Source organism: Delphinapterus leucas, chromosome X, assembly GCF_059928025.1.
Source record: "Delphinapterus leucas isolate spDelLeu-1000000601 "Yukka" chromosome X, BTC_Dleu_Yukka2, whole genome shotgun sequence".
NCBI classification, from domain to species: domain Eukaryota; kingdom Metazoa; phylum Chordata; class Mammalia; order Artiodactyla; family Monodontidae; genus Delphinapterus; species Delphinapterus leucas.
Window position 1 is genome coordinate 36,061,192 of NC_143150.1, and position 20,306 is coordinate 36,081,497.

The window sequence follows — 20,306 nt, forward strand, 5'->3', positions numbered from 1 at the left end:
CAAAAAAAATCAATTTTAAAACATCTCTGTCAATCTGACAGGTAAAAAATACTATCTCATTATTGTTTTACATTTGAATTTCTTTTATTATAAGTGGTATTTCACATCTTTTCATATGATAAGTAATTTGTTTTATTTTTCTCTGAATCAACTGTTAATTTTTAAATTAATTTTTATTGGAGTATAGTTGCTTTACAATGTTCTGTTAGTTTCTGGTGTATAGCAAAGTGAATCAGCTATACATATACATGTATCCCCTCTTTTTTGGATATCCTTCCTATTTAGGTCACCACAGAGCACTGAGTAGAGTTCCCTGTGCTATACAGTAGGTTCTCATTAGTTATCTATTGTATACATAGTGGTGTATATATGTCAATCCCAGTCTCCCAATTCATCCCACCACTCACTTCCCCCCCTTGGTATCCATACATTTGTTCTCTACATCTGTGTCTCTACTTCTGCTTTGCAAATAAGTTCATCTGTATCATTTTTCTAGATTCCACATATAAGCAATATTATATGATATTTGTTTTCCTCTTTCTGGCTTACTTCACTATGTATGAGAGCCTCTAGGTCCATCCACGCCTCTGCAAATGGCACAGTTCTGTTCCTTTCTATGGCTGAGTAATATTCCATTGAACATATGTACCACATCTTCTTTATCCATTCCTCTGTTGAGGGACATTTAGGTTGCTTCCATATCCTGGCTATTGTAAATAGTGCTGCAATGAACATTGGGGTGCATGTATCTTTCTGAATTATGGTTTTCTCAGGGTATGTGCCCAGTAGTCGGATTGCTGGGTCGTATGATAGTTCTATTTGTAGTTTTTTAAGGAAACCTCCATATTGTTCTCCACAGTGGCTGTATCAATTTACATTCCCACCAACAGTGCAAGAGGGTTCCCTTTTCTCCACACGCTCTCCAGCATTTATTGTTTGTAGAGTTTTTGATGATGGCCATTCTGACTGGTGTGAGGTGATACCTCACTGCAGTTTGGATTTGCATTTCTCTAATGATTAGTGATGTTGAGCATCCTTTCATGTGTTTGTTGGCAATCTGTATATCTTCTTTGGAGAAATGTCTATTTAGGTCTTCTGCCCATTTTTGGATTGGGTTGTTTTTTCTATATTGAGCTGCATGAGCTGCTTGTAAATTGTGGAGATTAATCCTTTGTCAGTTGCTTCATTTGCAAATATTTTCTCCCATTCTGAGGGTTGTCTTTTGGTCTTATTTATGGTTTCCATTGCTGTGCAAAAGCTTTGAAGTTTCATTAGGTCCCATTTGTTTATTTTTGTTTTTATTTCCATTTCTCTAGGAGGTGGGTCGAAAAGGATCTTGCTGTGATTTATGTCATAGAGTGTTCTGCCTATGTTTTCTGCTAAGAGTTTTAGAGTGTCTGGACTTATATTTACGTCTTTAATCCATTTTGAGTTTATTTTTGTATATGGTGTTAGGGAGTGTTCTGATTTCATTCTTTTACATGTAGCTGTCCAGTTTTCCCAGCACCACTTATTGAAGAGGCTGTCTTTTCTCCATTGTATCTACTGTTAATTTTTTAACCCGTTCTTCTACTAGAATCTCCATCTTTTTCTTACAGTTTGTCTAAACTCTTTGTATATTAAGGTCATTAGCACTTTGTTCATTCTTTAAAAAGGTTCACCCTGATGTATTAAAAAAAACAATGATTTACCCTGAGTTTTACAGCAAGTCTGCAGCAAAGAGCAAAGTTCATTTGTATTCTAAATCTTTTACCTTTTCTGCATAAAAGTACAGGGTTGTTTTAAGTGATGCTTTAAATGTCTTAGTGTCTCTCTCTGATGTAAGAGAGCTTGGGTGAAAGAGTATTCATGCTTCGTCATTCTTTTATCTTTAAGTTTCCAGTTTAGTGCTTAAGTATCTTTGTTAGAAGGAAAGAAAGTCTATATGGCTGTTTTAGCTAGAGTTTGCCAATGTGTAGACACATTTGTGTCTAAAAACCAAACCTATTTAGTTTGTAACCAACAGCCCCTGGCTGTTATTATGTGGTCATAATTCACAGCTTTTGCTAGCCAAATAGCCTTCCCTTGGCCTACGGAGGGGGTACACAGTGGTAAGCCCTGACTTGACCTTGCTGTCATTAGTTTTCTACCTTCCCTGTTGGGAACATGATTTCTTTCTTCCAGTGTTAAAGTCTCCATCATTTTAATAAGAGACTGCTGATTTCTAAATTAGCTGGTTCCCACTTGTAAACCAGGAAGCCCAACAAAGTTGGCTTGCATATTCTGCCATCATTGCTAAGCTTTTCTGGGTAATAGCTTGTCTGATTAGAATGGAAAGTGTTCTCTGGATCCTGGAACTTACTTGGGAGAAAATGCCATAGGTCTTATTTGGGGGCAGCTACTCGAATGAGCTAAGCTATCTTTAACTGGAGATCGTTCTTTGGTCATTCCCACTACTTTTTCATTTAAACTACCTAGGAGGAAGCCTGAATTAATAGATTCAACTAAACAGTTCAGGTGGTAGTATCATTTCCATGCCCCTTGGTCTTCAGGATTGGAGAATTCAATCTAGCAACCAGACCGAAGACTATGGTCTAACGAGAACACTGAGCTAGCACTCTCAATCCTGAACTGCTTCTTTAGAACCAGATTTAAATATTTCCTGAAAGACCCTTGAGCATCCGTAAGCTGGTCAGAGGAGCAAGGACACATCTTGTACCTAGAGGGAATGAACTGTAAGATAGGAAAGTATTCTTTTAACCGCACCAAGTGGCTTTGTTAGAAAAAAAAACAGTATCACAAAGGATTTAAGAGTTAGCATTGGCACACCCTTCTTCTTGCCAAAAGTGGGTACAACATTGATGAAGCGACAGTTGTACTACATCTGCCACTTGACCCAGCCCATCAGCATCTCCTTCTCCTCTCACCACCCCTCCTTTTCATACTTTTTGGCCACTTTGAGAGTCTTGCTTCTCACTTTCCCAGCACAGGCCAGGGTACAATGGACTTTACCTCCAAGCACATGGCTAGCTACTTCCAGGGTGGTCAAGGTCTCCACCCCATGCCGGCCAAGGGTAGCTTCCATAGGCATGCCTGCCAGGAGCACCATTTGATTTTCCAGGGTGATGCCCTTCAATGAGCCTCCAAGAGCCTTGATTTGAGTAACTGTCTCCTGGCTAGTCGGCTATAGGGCGTGTAGCTCCTGGACACGAACAAAGAACTGTATGTTGGCTACTGAATCCACTGCAGCCTCCACTGCTGCTGCCGCAAAGACAGAGTCAAGAAATAGGAGGGAGTACATCCTCTTAGCCTGCTGTGTGCCACGTCACTACCTAGGAAAGCATTCTCAATAAAGAATTTCATACTAGAGAGAGCAGCCCAAAGGTGCTGAGGAGCGTTTGATGGGGAAGAAGGAAATGTGGCCACCCAATTTCAAAACCATGATTTCAGCAGTGGAGAGAAATGAAAACTGTTTTGAAATTGTTTTAAAACTACTTTATAAACCCACATTAAATAGGTACTGTGCCTGACACATAACTGGTTTAGTAGAGAGGCAAGAATACAGAGCCCCAGTATATATAGAAACCACAGGGGAGTTCACTAATAACTCCACAGGGAGTGATGCCATTGATGCATTTCTAGAATAAAACCTCTGGAGTTCTGGTGGATATCTGTTTGGCTGCGGTCCACATAATCGTAGAATCATCAAGGTTAATTGAAACATAGTGGCAATCTAGTCATTCTTCTGTCACTGCAACCGATCCAAGGTATAGTAATCTCTAGCCTCTGAAAGAGTTCAACACCCCCATGTTAATTTGATGGAACGGAAGCTTGGCAAGGTATGAAAGAAGTCCCAACACAATTCTGTGCAAGTGTCAGCTGCCCCAAATTCTCAAATGTGTGTCTGGGGCCTCCAGAGAGTCTCGAGTTTATGAACGAACAGTATCATGAGACCACAGATGAAGGAGAGTTTGCTGGAACTAAGCCTCCTCCTTGCATACCTGATCTACTTTGCTGCTCTTTTCTGACAATAGACAAACAATCCCCTGTGTCTACGAAGCCCTCTAAGAGCTGAGTGCTGTTTCCTCCCCAAGTAGAAATCGGGGGTAGAATAACCAAGCATCTGGGAGCCTTGATCACTACCACTCTTGCAACTTTTCGTCACTCTTTGAGATTCTTAACCCCTATTGACTGAATATGAAGGAGAAAATTAAGCAGTAGTGAATTTAGTTTGGAACTCTGTCCCTTCCAAGGCCTCCTTTCCATTAGCCCTGGCCTGAATTCCTGAAAAGGTGCTACAGAGGAAAAGACTTCCTTGCAGCACTAAGGTATCTGGTTACATGTGTCTTTCAAAGAGAGGGAAATGTTTTGCAAGTGGTTGAAAGGTTTATTGTTTTTTGTTTTTGCGGTACGCGGGTCTCTCACTGTTGCGGCCTCTCCCGTTGCGGAGCACAGGCTCTGGACGTGCAGGCTCAGCGGCCATGGCTCACGGGCCCAGCCCCTCCGCGGCATGTGGGATCTTCCCGGACCGGGGCACGCACCCGTGTCCCCTGCATCGGCAGGCGGACTGTCAACCACTGCGCCACCAGGGAAGCCCTGAAAGGTCATATTTACGTTGAAAATATCTTTGCCTTTCCAAGTTTCAGATTTGGGGCATGTTTGACTTCAGGGAAATAAGGACAAGACAGCTGATGCTTTCCTAATTCAGCAGAGAGCAGCACATAGCTTACTGTTCTCAAGGGAAGATAGCAGCCCACACTTAGCATGCAAGCATACTGGGAGAAAAAGAGGCAAGAGGCAGTAGCAGTAGGGTTAGAAACCCGGAGTAGCTCTCCCTTCTCCCATCTCCAGCCAGAGGCAACCAAGCTGCTTCTCCTTTCCTTTAACACTCGGTCTGTTCTGACAAGAACAAAAGGCAATCCGCTCCAGAAGGCACGATTGACAACACAGCTGCCAGCTCAAAGGAATACAATTAAAAGTAATGTGTGAAAGAGGGAGAAGTTATGGGGGGGGGCATTTTTCTTAAGTTTTTCCTCTCGAAATGTAATAGAGGGAAAATATATGAGTAAATGCATTACATTACATGGATATTAGTAAACTTTGTCAAAGACTGTGTTTGGAAAAAAATCTTGCTTGCACTTGATGATGTCCACGTGATAGTCACGGTTTCAATCACAAAATGATTTAAGCTACTTTTCCTGTCAATCAAAAGTTACGTATTCTTTTTTAAATATGCCCCCATTTATTACTATGACCCAGGAATTTAATCCTGGCCGTTGAATACCAAAAAATCAACTTCTCATTATGATGTGTGCTGTCATGGTGCCTGCTTTTCCGCTAAAGAAGAAAGAGTCCTGCTGAGATGTCTGTGCTAGTTCAGCTTAAGCTTCTTGGCATTATCCAGGCTCAAGCTTCTTTTCTCAAAGGCTTCCCAGCTCTAGCCAAGCCCTGCTGCAGAGCAAGGGGCTCATTGTTGCATGGGTGTTTCTGAGAGAAGCCACTCAGAAATTCCGGGTAGAGATTTCAAGAAGAAAGAACCTAAATACAAAATTCCCCCAAGGTGCCTCCAACAGTACCAACCAATAAAACAAGTTTCCTGCCATGAGTGTTAATTGTCGGTTTGTCTCACGTTTTCCCAAAACATCCATAACTCATGGAGGTTCCATTCTGATGATAACCAAGGGAGCTATGTTACTTCCATGAGATGCATGTGCCTTGACCCCTTTTCAGTGGTGCTGAAGATAATAGAATCATAGCACCATGCCATGGAAAGGTCATCTCCATAATGACCTGCCCAGTTTCCTGCCACTGTAGCCCTTCAGTACCACCACCCCCAGATGAAGACCCTTCATTCCCATGGGTGACTCTTCTAGTACAGGCTCTGGGACTAATCCTGTTCCTAGTCACAGAGACTCTCAGAACTGGAGGCCAGCAGCTCAGCACTTCAGTACCCAGTCAGCTAAGCTGCTGGTCCCCTCTGAATCTTGTATTTTTGGTAGCTATGCCTGAGCCCTTGCCTTGCTGCCATGTAACCAAGCCTCTGCTTTACATTCTACTTTAATGGTTCTAAACTGTGGGCAATTTTGCACCCCAGGAGGACCGTTTGGCAATGTCTAGAGATGTTTCTGGCAACCAGCAAGGCCAGATATGCAAAATTCAACCCTGCAGATAGATGCTTTACCTCTATTTGGAGACTTGGAAAATGGAAGATAGTTGATGACCTTATAATGTTTCCTTTGCTGAAAAGATCAAGCATAGTCATGTAAAGAAAAATTAACTTCCTCCCTCCTCAGGGACTATGCCCACATTTTAAATAGCTGTTGACAATCCCACTACTGGGCATATACCCAGAGAAGACCATAATTCAAAAAGACACATGCACCCCATTGTTCACTGCAGCACTATTTACGATAGCCAGCTCATGGAAGCAACCTAAATGCCCATCAACAGACGAATGGATAAAGAAGATGTGGTACAATATATACAATGGAATATTACTCAGCCATAAAAAGGAACGAAATTGGGTCATTTGTAGAGACGTGGATGGACCTAGAGACTGTCATACAGAGTGAAGTAAGTCAGAAAGAAAAAAAAAATATTGTATACTAACACATATATGGGAAATCTAGAAAAATGGTACAGATGAACCTGTTTGCAAGGCCGAAATAGAGACACAGATGTAGAGAACAAACATATGGACACCAAGGGGGGAAAGGGGTGGGTGGGATGAATTGGGAGATTGGGATTGACATATATACACTAACTAATATGTATAAAATAGATAACTAGTAAGAAAAAAATGTCTAACAATTTTTAATTGTGTTTAAAGAATAAAATAAATAAATAAATAGCTGTTGAGCGGTAGGTAGTATTCTACTTCTGGAGGTTGGTGCCAGTTGCCTGGCTTGCCTCGGATGTGGATAACTGAGAGAAGCAGGAAGGTGGGGCTCAATAATTACTTCGTGAATGTGACACAGTCTCCTCTCTCAAGCTCGTCCTCCAATCATATAACACTTCAGTCCGATGCCTGCATATAAACTGAGCAACTTTAAAACAAAACATCATTTGGCATGTATACGGAGCATGAAATGAAAATCATGATTGGCAAAGGGAATACTCTTGACATTATTTAACATGAATTCTGCTTCTAGATTTCTGGTCTGGTTTTCTTTATACCTTTCTAAAATGTCTCTTACCTACCACTAGCTGACTTTAGGTCATTTTCTTTATTCACGTTTATCCCACACAGCTTTTGAGAATAATTGTGAAAGTTACCCTTTTATAATCCTTTACACTCTGAGAACCAACTGAGCTTAATCTGTATCACTCAAGCTCTTCTAGGCCTAAACCGGGTCTCCTGGTGATATCTACCAATTTTCAATTTACGGCAATGAACATACTTTTCAATTCTATGGCTATGAACTACTTAAAACAAAAGACAGGTTCCCGACTCCTCTTTTTGCATGAAAGACCCTCTTTGTTCATTCTGATTTTGTGTTGCTGGCAAATGTGCTCCTATCAAGATTGTTACCCACTGGAAAAAGTATACAATAATAGACCTTTATTTGTACTGAATCCTGTGATATATCTGATGTCAATCTGGTTACCCTAGCCCTCACATGGTCCTGTGCCCTGGTTGGATCACCAAGGTTTCTGCACCTGGGTTCTCAGCGCTTTCCAGAAATCTTTATCAAACTCCCACTAGTCAGGTGATAAGCAATGACATGGAAAACTCTAAATCAGCTTGGCAGCATCCTCTTTCCAGTAAAGCAATCTACAAGAGAAATTTAATTTAAAAATTACATGATGACCTATAAAAAAATGAATCAAGAACAATGGCTTTCCTAAACAGCTATATGTTTCAAGCTCCACCAGAGGGCTACCTGCAAAGCTAACTACACTCACATTGGCACACTGGGGCTCCATTCCTCTGTGCAGCCCTAGAGACACAACGACCAGACCTTTACTTCTGACATTTTTCCCATCTCCGTAATAACCTATATCCTCTGGTTTATTGTTTTTCAACTCATTGCATCATTTTCACAATTTCCTAGGAAATGGCATATCTTAACAGTACAAAGGGATCCTTCAGAGAGGGTTGGCTCCCTACAAGCTACCCGTAACGTATCCCCTTCCTACCTTGGTTTCTTTTACCTCTTCTGTTATTTCTAATAACCATCCAAACACTCACCTTACTTTTGGAGTTGATGCCCTCAACATTCATTATAACCCGTATTTTGCAAAAGAAAATGTATGGAATGGTTCATTTAATTCTTTGTGACAATCTAGATTTGAGAAAGATGGCTTTCCAGGTTTCCTACAACTAGAACTCTGAAATTATAAACCCTCACAACCTATGGAGTTAGCTATGTATTATTTTTTCATAGATTTAGCTGCTGTCTTTTGAAAAATTAAGAGCCCCCATCTGATGAGAAATCAAGAATAGTCTTGTGGGCTCCCAAACCTTGAGCAATACTATATAATACTTATCTGGGTTTAAGGTAGAACATTACCTGATGAGGTTAATTAATATCCAATATAACCTGCGATTTAATATGTCTGAATATTCAGTGTTGGGACTGTAGATTTGTTTGTTGATGTAATAAATCAAATGGTTGGTCTTTTGTTGGTTGGGGGTGAAGTAGTATAGTGGTTAACAGGACAGGCTTTGGAGCCAAGCTGCCTGGGTTCAAGTTCTGGTCACCCTACTTCCTAGCCATGTGACCTTGGACAAGGCACTAAGCTTCTCTATGGCTGAGTTTCCTCAGGTGTAAAGTGTGGCTAATTATTATGCCTATAGCACGGAGCCATGGTGAGGACTAAATGAGATACTCCAGCATGATGCCTAGCATATGGAAAGTGCTCAATAACCAGTAGCCATTTGTATTATATTCACCCCTGCTAATCAGGCTAATGCTGGCCATTGTTACATACATTATTTATTTTTACATGTAAATATTGACTTTTTTAAAACATCAGGTGCGTTCTGTGACATTGCCCGCAAATAAGTTCTGTCCATTTTAGTCTTCCAATCTAAATTATATACACTTTGACCTTGAAATCAGCTGAGATGATCCAGGGAATCCTGATTATAATGGTTCTCTTTTTACCATAGTCTGGGAAACAAATTATTTCCCATCTGACACCAATGGCTGCTCCAAAGTATCTCATGCACCACTACCAGCTAACTGACCTTGTGGGTACAGCAGAGTGGGCAGCTGGTCATGTGACGTGATTAGATGCTAGTGTTCTTCATTTCTGAGTAATACAGAGAAATGAAATTCATTTCCAACAGTCCCTTGGACTGATGAAAAAGACTGAACATTGATTTTTATCTGGCATGTTAGGGTGGGGAAGAGGAGACCCAGTTGGTGGAAAAGAGGTATTGAAATTTCACTAAATCTTGGCACAAGATGGGAGATTCATTTCCAACATGATGCTATCAGGCTAGCTGTGTGAGGAAGTACCACTCGGAGAGGTTCAGCCTATGACCAGACAGCATTGTGGGTATGAATGAGGTGGCTCCTGATAAGGGTCTGCCCATTAATTACAAATGGGGGGCTTAATTTCAGAAGCCTGTGATAAACTCCAGCAAGTGCGTCTGCCTAAAGCTGGTAACAATAGGGTTCAGGAGAATTCCAATTAGCAGATTGTGTCCAGTGATGAGGTTAACGGAAATGAATGTATCATTCGGGCCCCTTGAGAACAGTAACCTTGCAAAAGCCCTAGCCAGTCCTGGGACCACTCCCGAAGTAGAGCATCATCTGTTCCTCTGTTGTGTCCTCTAGCAATGGAATTTAGCTGAAAATATGAAGAAGCGGGCTTTCGCTCAGTGTTCACTGTACTGCAGGTGTTTTATGCAATGAGCTCTGAGCCGAGTGACTCTGTCTCATTTTCATTAATCCAAAAGGATCCTAGCATATAAGGCCAGCTTTTCAACAGGGAGACCTAGGGCAGATCCAGGAGCAAACTCATTAAGGCCTGAATGCAAAGCCCCAGGAAGAGGCAGGCAATGTAACTTCTTTAGTGGCCATGCACTAAGCCCACATCATTTCAAATTTAAAAATTCAATCAAGTCGGTTCATGTACCAGGTTTGTTTAGAAGTACAGTTGTAGATAATATGAACCAAATCTAATTTATTGGTGTGTTGATTTCATTCCCTTTTCTCCCCCTACCCTCACCCTTTTTTTTTTTTTTTTTTAGCGGTACGCGGGCCTCTCACTGTCGTGGCCTCTCCCACTGCGGAGCACAGGCTCCGGACGCGCAGGCTCAGCAGCCATGGCTCACGGGCCCGGCCGCTCCACGGCATGCGGGATCCTCCCGGACCGGGACACGAACCTGCATCCCCTGCATCGGCAGGCGAACTCTCAACCACTGTGCCAAAAGGGAAGCCCACCCCCACCCTTTTTTACCTTTTAAAAAAACATGATTTTTAATGGGAAGCTCAGATCGTTCAGTATAATTTTGGAGTTCAAAGCGAAGGCAAAACTTGATAAGAAAAGAATAAAATTCAGTTTGCCACCTGTCCTCGATCTGAACACAAAATGGCTGTTGAAGGATAATTTAAAAATAAAAAAGTGGGCTTCCCTGGTGGCGCAGTGGTTGAGAGTCCGCCTGCCGATGCAGGGGACGCGGGTTCATGCTCCGGTCCGGGAGGGTCCCGCATGCCGCGGAGCGGCTGGGCCCGTGAGCCATGGCCACTGGGCCTGCGCGTCCGGAGCCTGTGATCCGAAACAGGAGAGGCCACAGCGGTGAGAGGCCCGCGTACCGCAAAAAATAAAAAAAATAAAAAAGTTAAATCCTGATCCTCATACAAATTTAAAGTTAACACAAGTGGACACATGTCTAATATTTTATTTCACTCATTAATTAGTGAGGAAACCAGGAGGCCAGAAGTCTGCAAACTGTGACCTGCAAACCAAATCCAGCTTGTCACCTGTTTTTGTGAATAAATTTTATGGAGTACAGCCACACCCATTCCTTTTCATATTGCCTTTGACTGCTTTCTTGCTACAGTGGCAGCATTGTAAGGTCCACAAAGTGTAACATATTTACCATCTAGCCTTTTACTGAAAAAGCTTGCTAACCCTTGACATAGGCCATCAGGAATGCTGAAAGAAATTTACAAATAGATGCAAAGAAATTTGCATATAGATGCACAAATCAATCGCATTTTGCCAGGCAAGAAATATTTTCATTACAATTTGCAGAGTTGTAAAACAACTCAAAGATAATCAAAGGCATGGACAATCCAGAAAATATACTAGACCTGGGCTTTTAGGCCAGTTGTGTGAACAGAAACTCAAGACTAGGGATCCAGGGAGAAATCTTGTTTTATGAACCAGGGCACAGGTAGGGAAGAAGCTGGAATTCAGAAACTATTCAAAAGGGGAAAGTACCCTAATGCAGAGCCTTAAAGATTGGAATTTGGAATGGAGGAGGCTGAGGCTGGTCATTTGGGTACTTCAATCAAGCCTTGATTGCTCTGGAAACTGGGGCAGGGCTGAGTCCTTGAGGCAGAGCGTGTGGGAGCCAAGGTGGGCAGAGGCTGACCCCGTACACTCTCTTGGTTTCAACCTACTGTTATAAGCTGAAGACTGTCACATCTATTGATACATTTCCAGCCCTGACCTTTTTCCTTCAACATTCATGCTAGAGTTATACAATTTCCTGCTACTCTCCCAATAGGTACTTCAAACTCAACATGTCTAAAATTGAACTTCTTTTAAACCCTAAACCTGCTCTTCCTCCTGTATTCACTATCTCCAACGGTGACACCACCATTCAATCAGGCATGCAATGCAGAAACCTGACATCCTTGATTTCTTCTCCCTGCAGTACTACCTGACACATCCGATGAATGTCTTAAATCTGTTCCTTTCTATCTCTAGAATCATTGTCTAGTTTAAGATCTTGCCATCTTTTCACCTGGACTATTGATATCTTTTAAGTAGTTTTATCTTTCTGAAACTCATCCAATGGTGTGCTGGAGCTGGCTTACACCAGCTGGTGAGAACTGGTTGTGTGCATCTCTTCCCAACTCTGTGTTCCAGGATGTCATATTGGTAGCTTGAAATTGGCCACAGTGGGAGTATTTACACCACAGAAATTGGCAAACACTACAAATCAAGGTTTTTGTTTTTGTTTTGTTTTGTTTAATGGAAAGCTGCTTGTTAAACATTTATCAGCACATATACCACTGCCAATTCTCCACACTTCGGCCAAACTGATCTTTGTAAAACACTTGTTCAACCACACTACTCTCCTGATTAAAATTCTTCAGTGGCTCCCTATGGCCAACAGATCACATTAAGTTCCTTCTCATGGCATATGAGGCCTTTTATTATCTGGCCCCTGCCTAAATGTCCAGCTTCCTCTCCCATTCCTCCTAGCAACTTCTGTGCTAGTTCAAAGGTCACACAGTGGCCCACTCAAGCCTCAGTTGCCTCATATATATACTTTGTTTGGCATGCACACTATCTTTAACTCTTTTGAGCCAACATTGACGACTTTAGGAAATTCTACCTCCAAATCCATATTTCTGACTTTTCTTGAAAGATGACAACACTGGGTCCTCATTCATGCACATAACAGCAATTTGATCACAACAAGGGGCTGAGCAGCAGATGCCCCCTTTGAGACGGTATGTGCTCCACAGCTCACCAACGCCTACCATTTACTCATCCAAATTATGCATATGTCCCCACATGTAGCTTTTATTTCTGTGACCTGTTATCTGTTTGGACCCTGTTGTAGACCATATTACAAAGTCCTGATTATTATCAGAAACCTCTGACCCTAATGATAGACTCTTTCTTTGCCGTGGCTGTCCTGATGAGAGTCCATGGTCCCTGCACAGTCTAGGAAGGGAAGAGCAGCAGGATGAGGAGAAGCAGCAGAGGGGGAAGAGGAGTAGAAATACGTTGTCTTTGGGTCAGAGTCTCCATCTTGGTGCAATAGCACTGTGGACATGACAAGCAGGGACTGTCCTGGGTCTTTGTGACCTCAAGGTATTCCCTATAGAGACCATTTGCTAACCTTCCTGAGAGTCTTAAAATGTCTACCTTCTCAGCTAGACATGGAAAGGAAAGACCCAAGGACACTAGCTCACACGGACTCCAGCTGTGTGGATCCAGGCTTCTAAACAAGAGCCAGCATCTTAATTTGAGAATAAAAACCAATTCCTTTTAGCTGAGTGCCTGCTGTGTGTCTAGCACTGTGCTAGAGGCTATGGGGAAAACAAGAGCGGACTAAGACAACTCTGCCTTCAGAGAGCTCACAGCCTGACTGAAGAAGCAAGAAATACCTATATCAAATAATTAGAAACTAATATAAGCCTGCATCAGAAGAGTGACATCTTGGATATAACCTAGTGCCCACAACATCTGGGTGGTCAGTAAGGGGTGGGATCAAGTTAAGGGGAGATCTACGGAAGAAGTCAGGGCTTACAGTGGCCCTTCAGTGGCAGTGAAGTGGGGATCCACACAGGATATGCCACAAGGATATACATACAGAGAGCAGTGAATGAGGTGGGTGTGGTAATCTGTGAATGATAAGGCTGACTGGAAGAGAAAAGGTGGTCTTGGTAGGAGGACATGGTTGGGCACTGCCGACCAGTTTCTTTTGAAAAGATTTACTCTCTGGTGTCATGTATCCAGAAAGACAAATGGAGAATCAGAGGCTCCTTGTTGAGCACCAAGTCAAAGACAACAGAATCAGATGGCTCTGGAAAGCATGTCATACTCTAGGCATAGACAGCAACCTTTCAGCTCCATGACACAAATGGGGCTGAGCATTATTCACGAGTACCATTGTGTGTCTTGGACAGGTCTGTCAGCATTGACATAGAGGAGAAGGAAGAAAGAGTAGGAAAAGAAAGAGCAAGGAAGTGGGTAGAGAGAGTGGACAGGAAGAGCATCACGGTAGGGAGCAGACATGTACCTCCAGTCTAACCCAGGGAATCCTGTGCCATAAGCCATCTTCCCCCCACCCACCACCTCCGCCTCTAGATCATGACAGAGATTAAGAAATGCTCCTGCCCACCGAGGAGGGGCAGATTCCGGATCTGAGCTCCTTTCTTCCCAGGCGGACTATGATACATTGTTCACTTGCCATCTCTCCCACCTCTAGGCTTTATGCCGGTTGTTGTGTTTATGTTCATTACCAGGCCCACTCAGACCTACTTCTTCCTTAGCCTGCAGGTTTATGTTAATTTCTGAGATTATTCTTTCCTGTGTCCGATTTACTTTATGAGTCACTTGCTCACTTCCTGCTGCTTGTTTGTAGCTGCTCCCTCTAAATGTTTAACAATGTTTACTCGCTGCTCCATCCAAGCAATTGATGACCAGTGTGTAGTGAACTCTCAACTATTCAGAGGCTGATGTAACCACCCCGTGAAGGAAACAGATTTCTTGCAAACTTCTCCACTTTCTTCTCCTCTGCCTTTTTCCCACTCCCTGTTTTCTGGCCACTTCCCTGCTTGGGAATCCCTCATCCAAGATGGGAAGGAGGCAAAGATGATGAAAACTGTAGCTCATCCTTCTGTCAATTCGCCAGCAACTGTGGGTTTCCAAAATAATTTTTTTTTTTTTTTGCGGTACGCGGGCCTCTCACTGCTGTGGCCTCTCCCGTTGTGGAGCACAGGCTCCGGACGCGCAGCCTCAGCGGCCATGGCTCGCGGGCCCAGCCGCTCCGCGGCATGTGGGATCTTCCCAGACCAGGGCACGAACCCGTGTCCCCTGCATCGGCAGGCAGACTCTCAACCACTGCGCCACCAAGGAAGCCCCAAAATAATTTTTTTAAGAGTAAAAAGAAACTAGCGATTAAAACAGTATTTGTCTATTCCATGAGAATCTCCATCATCCACGTTCTGTTCTCCCCAGTTAAACTGACTATTTGGAGCTTTTTTAAAAAATGTATTAAGATCAATATTTCACAGTTTCCTGGAATTTTATCCATGCTTTGAATCCTCAGCTCCACCCCTCCATGAACACTCTTCAGACTATTCCAGTTCTCCTTGTTGTCTAGCTCCAGATTCTATCACACTGAGATTCTTCTGTTGGGTGTAGCGTGTCCCAAAGGACACATTTTAAAGTCAAAAGATTTGTTTTTAATTCATTGATCAGAGTCTGCACACTCACCCAGAACTGTACGCTCCTGAACACCCAAAGAACCCCATACCTTTCACCTATATATATACACCAAGCATCACATCATGGACATACCAATTTTTTTGAGTGTCAAGAGTCAATTTTTTATTTGTGTATTTGTTACAGAGTTCAAACTCCACAACTGAAAGTGAGCCGGTCTTTATTTGCATAATATTTATCTTGGAACAAAGTTTAGAAATAGAAACTTGAACATACCAATTTTATCAGAGGTCTTTTTGCTATTGGTAACCTCAAGCCTGGAGGTCCTCATTTACAGAGTAATTCTTCCTGACAATAACAGATTCTCTCTACCTTGCTGGGATCTACAGGAAGTTGGAGGAACACTGTCTGGCTTTGGTCTTTGGTCCCCTGAAGTTACAGTGTCACAAATTGGGAATGTCTTCTCTTCAGCCCCCAGGGCTTGATTTAGTGGCATGGGTTTTAAGATTACTGGTTGTCTTTAGCCTTTCAAACAAATATTTCTGCAGTCTCTACTGCTCATTTGGAACTGAACACATACTCCTACTTACCAATTTATAGAAGTCTGATATACCCAACCAGATTCCAGGAAAAATGCCCTTTACTTCTCTGTACAACCCCTCATTGTGCCTCAGACAGAACTGGCATAATTTAAGGGCCAAGCTCCAGAGTCATATTGTCTGAGTTTGAATCTTGGCTCTGCACCTAAAGCTGAGTAACCTTAGGTATGTTCTTTAAACTCTGTGTGCCTCAGCTTCTTCATTTGGGGAGAATATTTACCTCATGAGGTTGTTGTAGGGATTAAATGAGTAAATATATGTAAAGTGCTGTATGCCTGGTGTACAGTAAGCATTTCACAACTAGCTATTCTGATAAGGAGAAGAATTGACAAAAAAACTGGTGACCCCAGTTCCTGAATCATTAACATTTGATGGGCTCTATGCTCCAAGCCTTAATCCTACCCTTTTATGTGTTTTTCATTTTCTTGTACCTAGGTCCCCACTCTGATGATGGACACCCAGTTCTCTGAGTTCACACCGGACATCACTCCCATTATGCTTGCTGCCCACACCAACAACTACGAAATCATCAAATTGCTCGTCCAAAAACGGGTCACTATCCCCCGGCCCCACCAGATCCGCTGCAACTGTGTGGAGTGTGTGTCCAGTTCAGAGGTAGATAGCCTGCGCCACTCCCGCTCCCGGTTGAACATCTATAAAGCACTGGCAAGCCCCTCACTCATCGCCTTATCAAGCGAGGACCCCATCCTAACTGCCTTCCGCCTGGGCTGGGAGCTCAAGGAGCTCAGCAAGATGGAGAATGAGTTCAAGGCTGAGTATGAGGAGCTCTCCCAGCAGTGCAAGCTCTTTGCCAAAGACCTGCTGGACCAGGCTCGGAGCTCCCGGGAACTGGAGATCATCCTCAACCATCGAGATGACCACAGTGAAGAGCTTGACCCTCAAAAGTACCATGACCTAGCCAAGCTGAAGGTGGCCATCAAATACCATCAGAAAGAGGTAAGCTGAGCTCTTCTCTGCTTTTGGGGAAGCTTAAGCTCTCCAGAGTCCAGAGCAGGAGACCAAGAGTCAGCATTTTCCTACCACTTAGCTCTCCACCAAACAAATGGTTAGACAGGCTTCAAAAACAGTGAGGCCCATATTTATCCAAGGCACATACAACCTCTGCGTATTTTCTTTATGGCCAGATAAGTAGGGAAAAATCTGATTCTATGATGGGAAAGCACACATTCATTGAGCAAATGCTTATTTAGCACTGTTTTAGGGGTTTGGGATACAGAAAACAAGTATAACCCTGCCTTCACGGAGCTTACAAGCTAGTGGTGGACAGTAAGTAAATGATCACATTAGTGAATATGTAATTACAAACTAACATCAGGCTCTGAGGAAGAACTTCTGAGAACACATAAAAAGGATCCTACCCTATATACCGGGGCTATGGCAATAGTGATCACAAAGGGCTTGCTGTCTGGATGTTGGTAGTTGTTGACAGAACTAAGTCCTTGGTAGCCCCTCAGCAAGAAAGCTGAGACATACATTTGAAAGATGGAGTCACACAGAGGGTGTGTGGTTCTGCAGAAGGCTGAGTCCCCTGCATTGGCAGGCAGATTCTCAACCACTGCGCCACCAGGGAAGCCCTGTCCTATGCCATCTTATCAAACAATTTGGGGGAGCCTTCTAGCAGGCCTCATTTAGCTCTTTAAGGAGGAAGCATGGCAGAAAGAGCAGGGACTTTGGAGCCAGAGCAACTGAGGATGGAATAGCCTTCAGCTGTACGACCTGAAGAAAGTCCCTCAAATTTCAGGACATTAGTCTTCTCATAAAATGGAGATGACAGTAGTTCCTCCATTTCATAGGACTATTATGAAAATAAATGTACTTTAATGTCCATTTCCATCTCTCTTCCAATGCTACCTGGAGTCAGATTCAAATGGGTTGAACCGAGAAGTGCTTGCTGTCTGAAGGGCAACGAGCAGCGCCATCCCTTCATGGGTCCAGGCTCTGAGGCAAATCACATGTGTGCTCACCTGGTCCCTTTCTCTCAGACAAGAAAAAAAAATACTATCCCTCTGAAATGAGGCAGAAATGAGTACTGGGGCAACCTCGAAGGGGATAAAATACGACAAAAGAGCAACATGGAGATTTAACGGCTCCATGGGGGAGATAGTAAATGGATAGACCCACCCCTGAGTTTCCTTATCCTGTTTTTGCAACTACTTGCTTTAAGTAATTTCATTAAGCCTGAAGTTACTCAACCTCACTTTTCTCTTCTGAAAGATAGGGATAATAGGAGTACTTACCTCCCTAGAGAAATATAAAGTTTAAACAAAACAGGTAATATGCTCATGCATAGCACAAGATTCAGCATATATTAGGCATTCAATAAATATTACCTGCTATTATTATTCATTTTTATTGTTACACACAGGGGACCCAGGGTATATGATCTGATTCTGTGTACTAAAATTGTAGGTAATAGATACAGCAATGGCCATCCCCTCCCTTACCCCTTCCTCTCTCTTGCCACCCTACTGTTGATATGTAGTAGCAGCTGTGTTAAGTTGTCTGCTATAAGGTCTAATTGACTTTTCTTCAGTTTTATATATGTGTATATTTCCATTAATGATGTACATTATGATTTCAGTGTGGTTTTCACTTTACATAAATTGTTATAATACTGTAAGAAAAAAAATAGCAAGTATGTTTAGAATACGAATTGCTTCCAGATGACAAAATGGTTAATGGGAATAGAAGTGTTAAAAACGGATATTGCAGAATACAACTAAAGTTTGCATTCCTTCCCTCACTAGATAGCAGATGAACTCCATAATTGTAGGGCCTCATCCCCCTGAAAACTGACAAAGTATTTATTTTCAAACAGTTTCATTACAATATTTCATCAATTTTGCATTGGTAGGTCATCTACCAGTTACTTTATCACTTGATCCCTTCCGCTCCTATAATCATCATTTGCCAGTTTCAGTTTCTGCTCCATTTGGAAACCATTGTGATGACTTAGTCTCCTGGGGATCTGCTTAGCATATGACCATGGAGCCATCATTGGGTTCTACATTCACTGCCCTCCAGCCCTCATTAAGCTTCTCATCATTTTTTCCCTCATGTTTTAGCCCTTTTACTTTTCTAAAACTTTGTCCTCCATGTCCCTTATTTCATAATTTCTCTTATTACTGTTATTACAGAATATCTCCATGTTTCTATACGTTCATGTGATATATTTCTTATCTATCATTAGACCAATCTGAATGTGGCAAAGGTTTATATTTCCTTTTGCTCTCTCAATTAAACATCAGAGATTCCAGAGTTGGTCTCAGAGTCTATTTGCTGTGTACATTAAAGTGGAAAGGATCATTTGTTTTACTGTGGTAAACTATACATAACACAAAATTTACCATTTTAGCCATTTTTAAAATATACAGTTCAGTGCCATTAAGTACATTCATGTTGTGCAATCATGACCACTAGGAGTCATTGTTTTGAAGATGGGCAAGTTTTGGGGTGTCTATTTTTCTTTCAATAGTGAGCCCATACAATTAGAGTTTCATATTTTGCAGACCACATTATTTTCAATCCATAACACTGGCAAAGTAGCATCTTTTAGCTATTAAAATTATGGATATTCAGCAGTAATACAAAGGTAATCCAAAAAGCACTGTATTTATGCAGAGATCAACAATTTTAGGTCTGGTGGTACTCACTCATCATTGTGAATCAAATCAATGAGAACTTTGGAATTTGATAGACTGAACTGTTTCAGTCAGACCACATCAAACTTCAACTCCAGGTTTGCAGCAAATGCAGCAAGGATAATGAGTGACTGTCAACTTCAATGTCAACGATTTCATGAAAAATAATATACCCTCATAGAGTCACATAAACTCAAATATGGCCCAAAGTTTAGTCCCATGGCCAGAGACTTCAGAATTATTTTAGAATTTACATATTTAGCTCCACATTTCCTAAGACAAGTTATCTCTTTTTGTTGTTCTTGTTTTTTGTTTTTTTTGTTGTTGGTGATTATTAATATACTTTATTATTTTTTAACATCTTTATTGGAGTATAATTCCTTTACAATGATGTGTTAGTTTCTGCTTTATAACAAAGTGAATCAGCTATACATATACCTATATCACCAAATCTCCTCCCTCTTGCGTCTCCCTCCCACCCTCCCTATCCCACCCCTTTAGGTGGTCACAAAGCACCTAGCTGATCTCCCTGTGCTATGCGGCTGCTTCCCACTAGCTATCTGTTTTACATTTGGTAGTATATATAAGTCCATGCCACTCTAACTTCGTCCCAGCTTACCCTTCCCCCTCCCCGTGTCCTCAAGTCCATTCTCTACGTCTGCATCTTTATTCCTGTCCTGCCCTTAGGTTCTTCAGAACCTTTTTTTTTTAATTCCATATATATGTGTTAGCATACGGTATTTATTTTTCTCTTTCTGACTTACTTCACTCTGTATGACAGTCTGTAGGAACAGTATGGAGGTTCCTTAAGAAACTAAAAATAGAACTACCGTACGACCCAGCAATCCCACTACTGGGCATATACCCTGAGAAAACCATAATTCAAAAAGAGTCATGTACCACAATGTTCATTAGCTCTATTTACAATAGCCAGGATATGGAAGCAACCTAAGTGTCCATCGACAGATGAATGGAT

The 20,306-nt window shown here is 42.1% G+C and overlaps 1 protein-coding gene and 1 pseudogene across 1 annotated transcript in view; one reads left to right on the top strand and one right to left on the bottom strand.

Annotated features, from left to right (window-relative positions):
- The window catches only part of TRPC5 (transient receptor potential cation channel subfamily C member 5), a 133,674-nt gene that overhangs the window by 11,069 nt on the left and 102,299 nt on the right, over positions 1–20,306 (top strand). The window contains exon 2 of the mRNA XM_022556737.2: positions 16,104–16,625. Within this exon, the coding sequence (XP_022412445.2) occupies positions 16,104–16,625 (522 nt within the window). The remainder of the gene's footprint in view (positions 1–16,103; positions 16,626–20,306) is intronic.
- On the bottom strand, positions 656–3,280 carry LOC149744202 (ubiquitin-like FUBI-ribosomal protein eS30 fusion protein pseudogene; annotated as a pseudogene).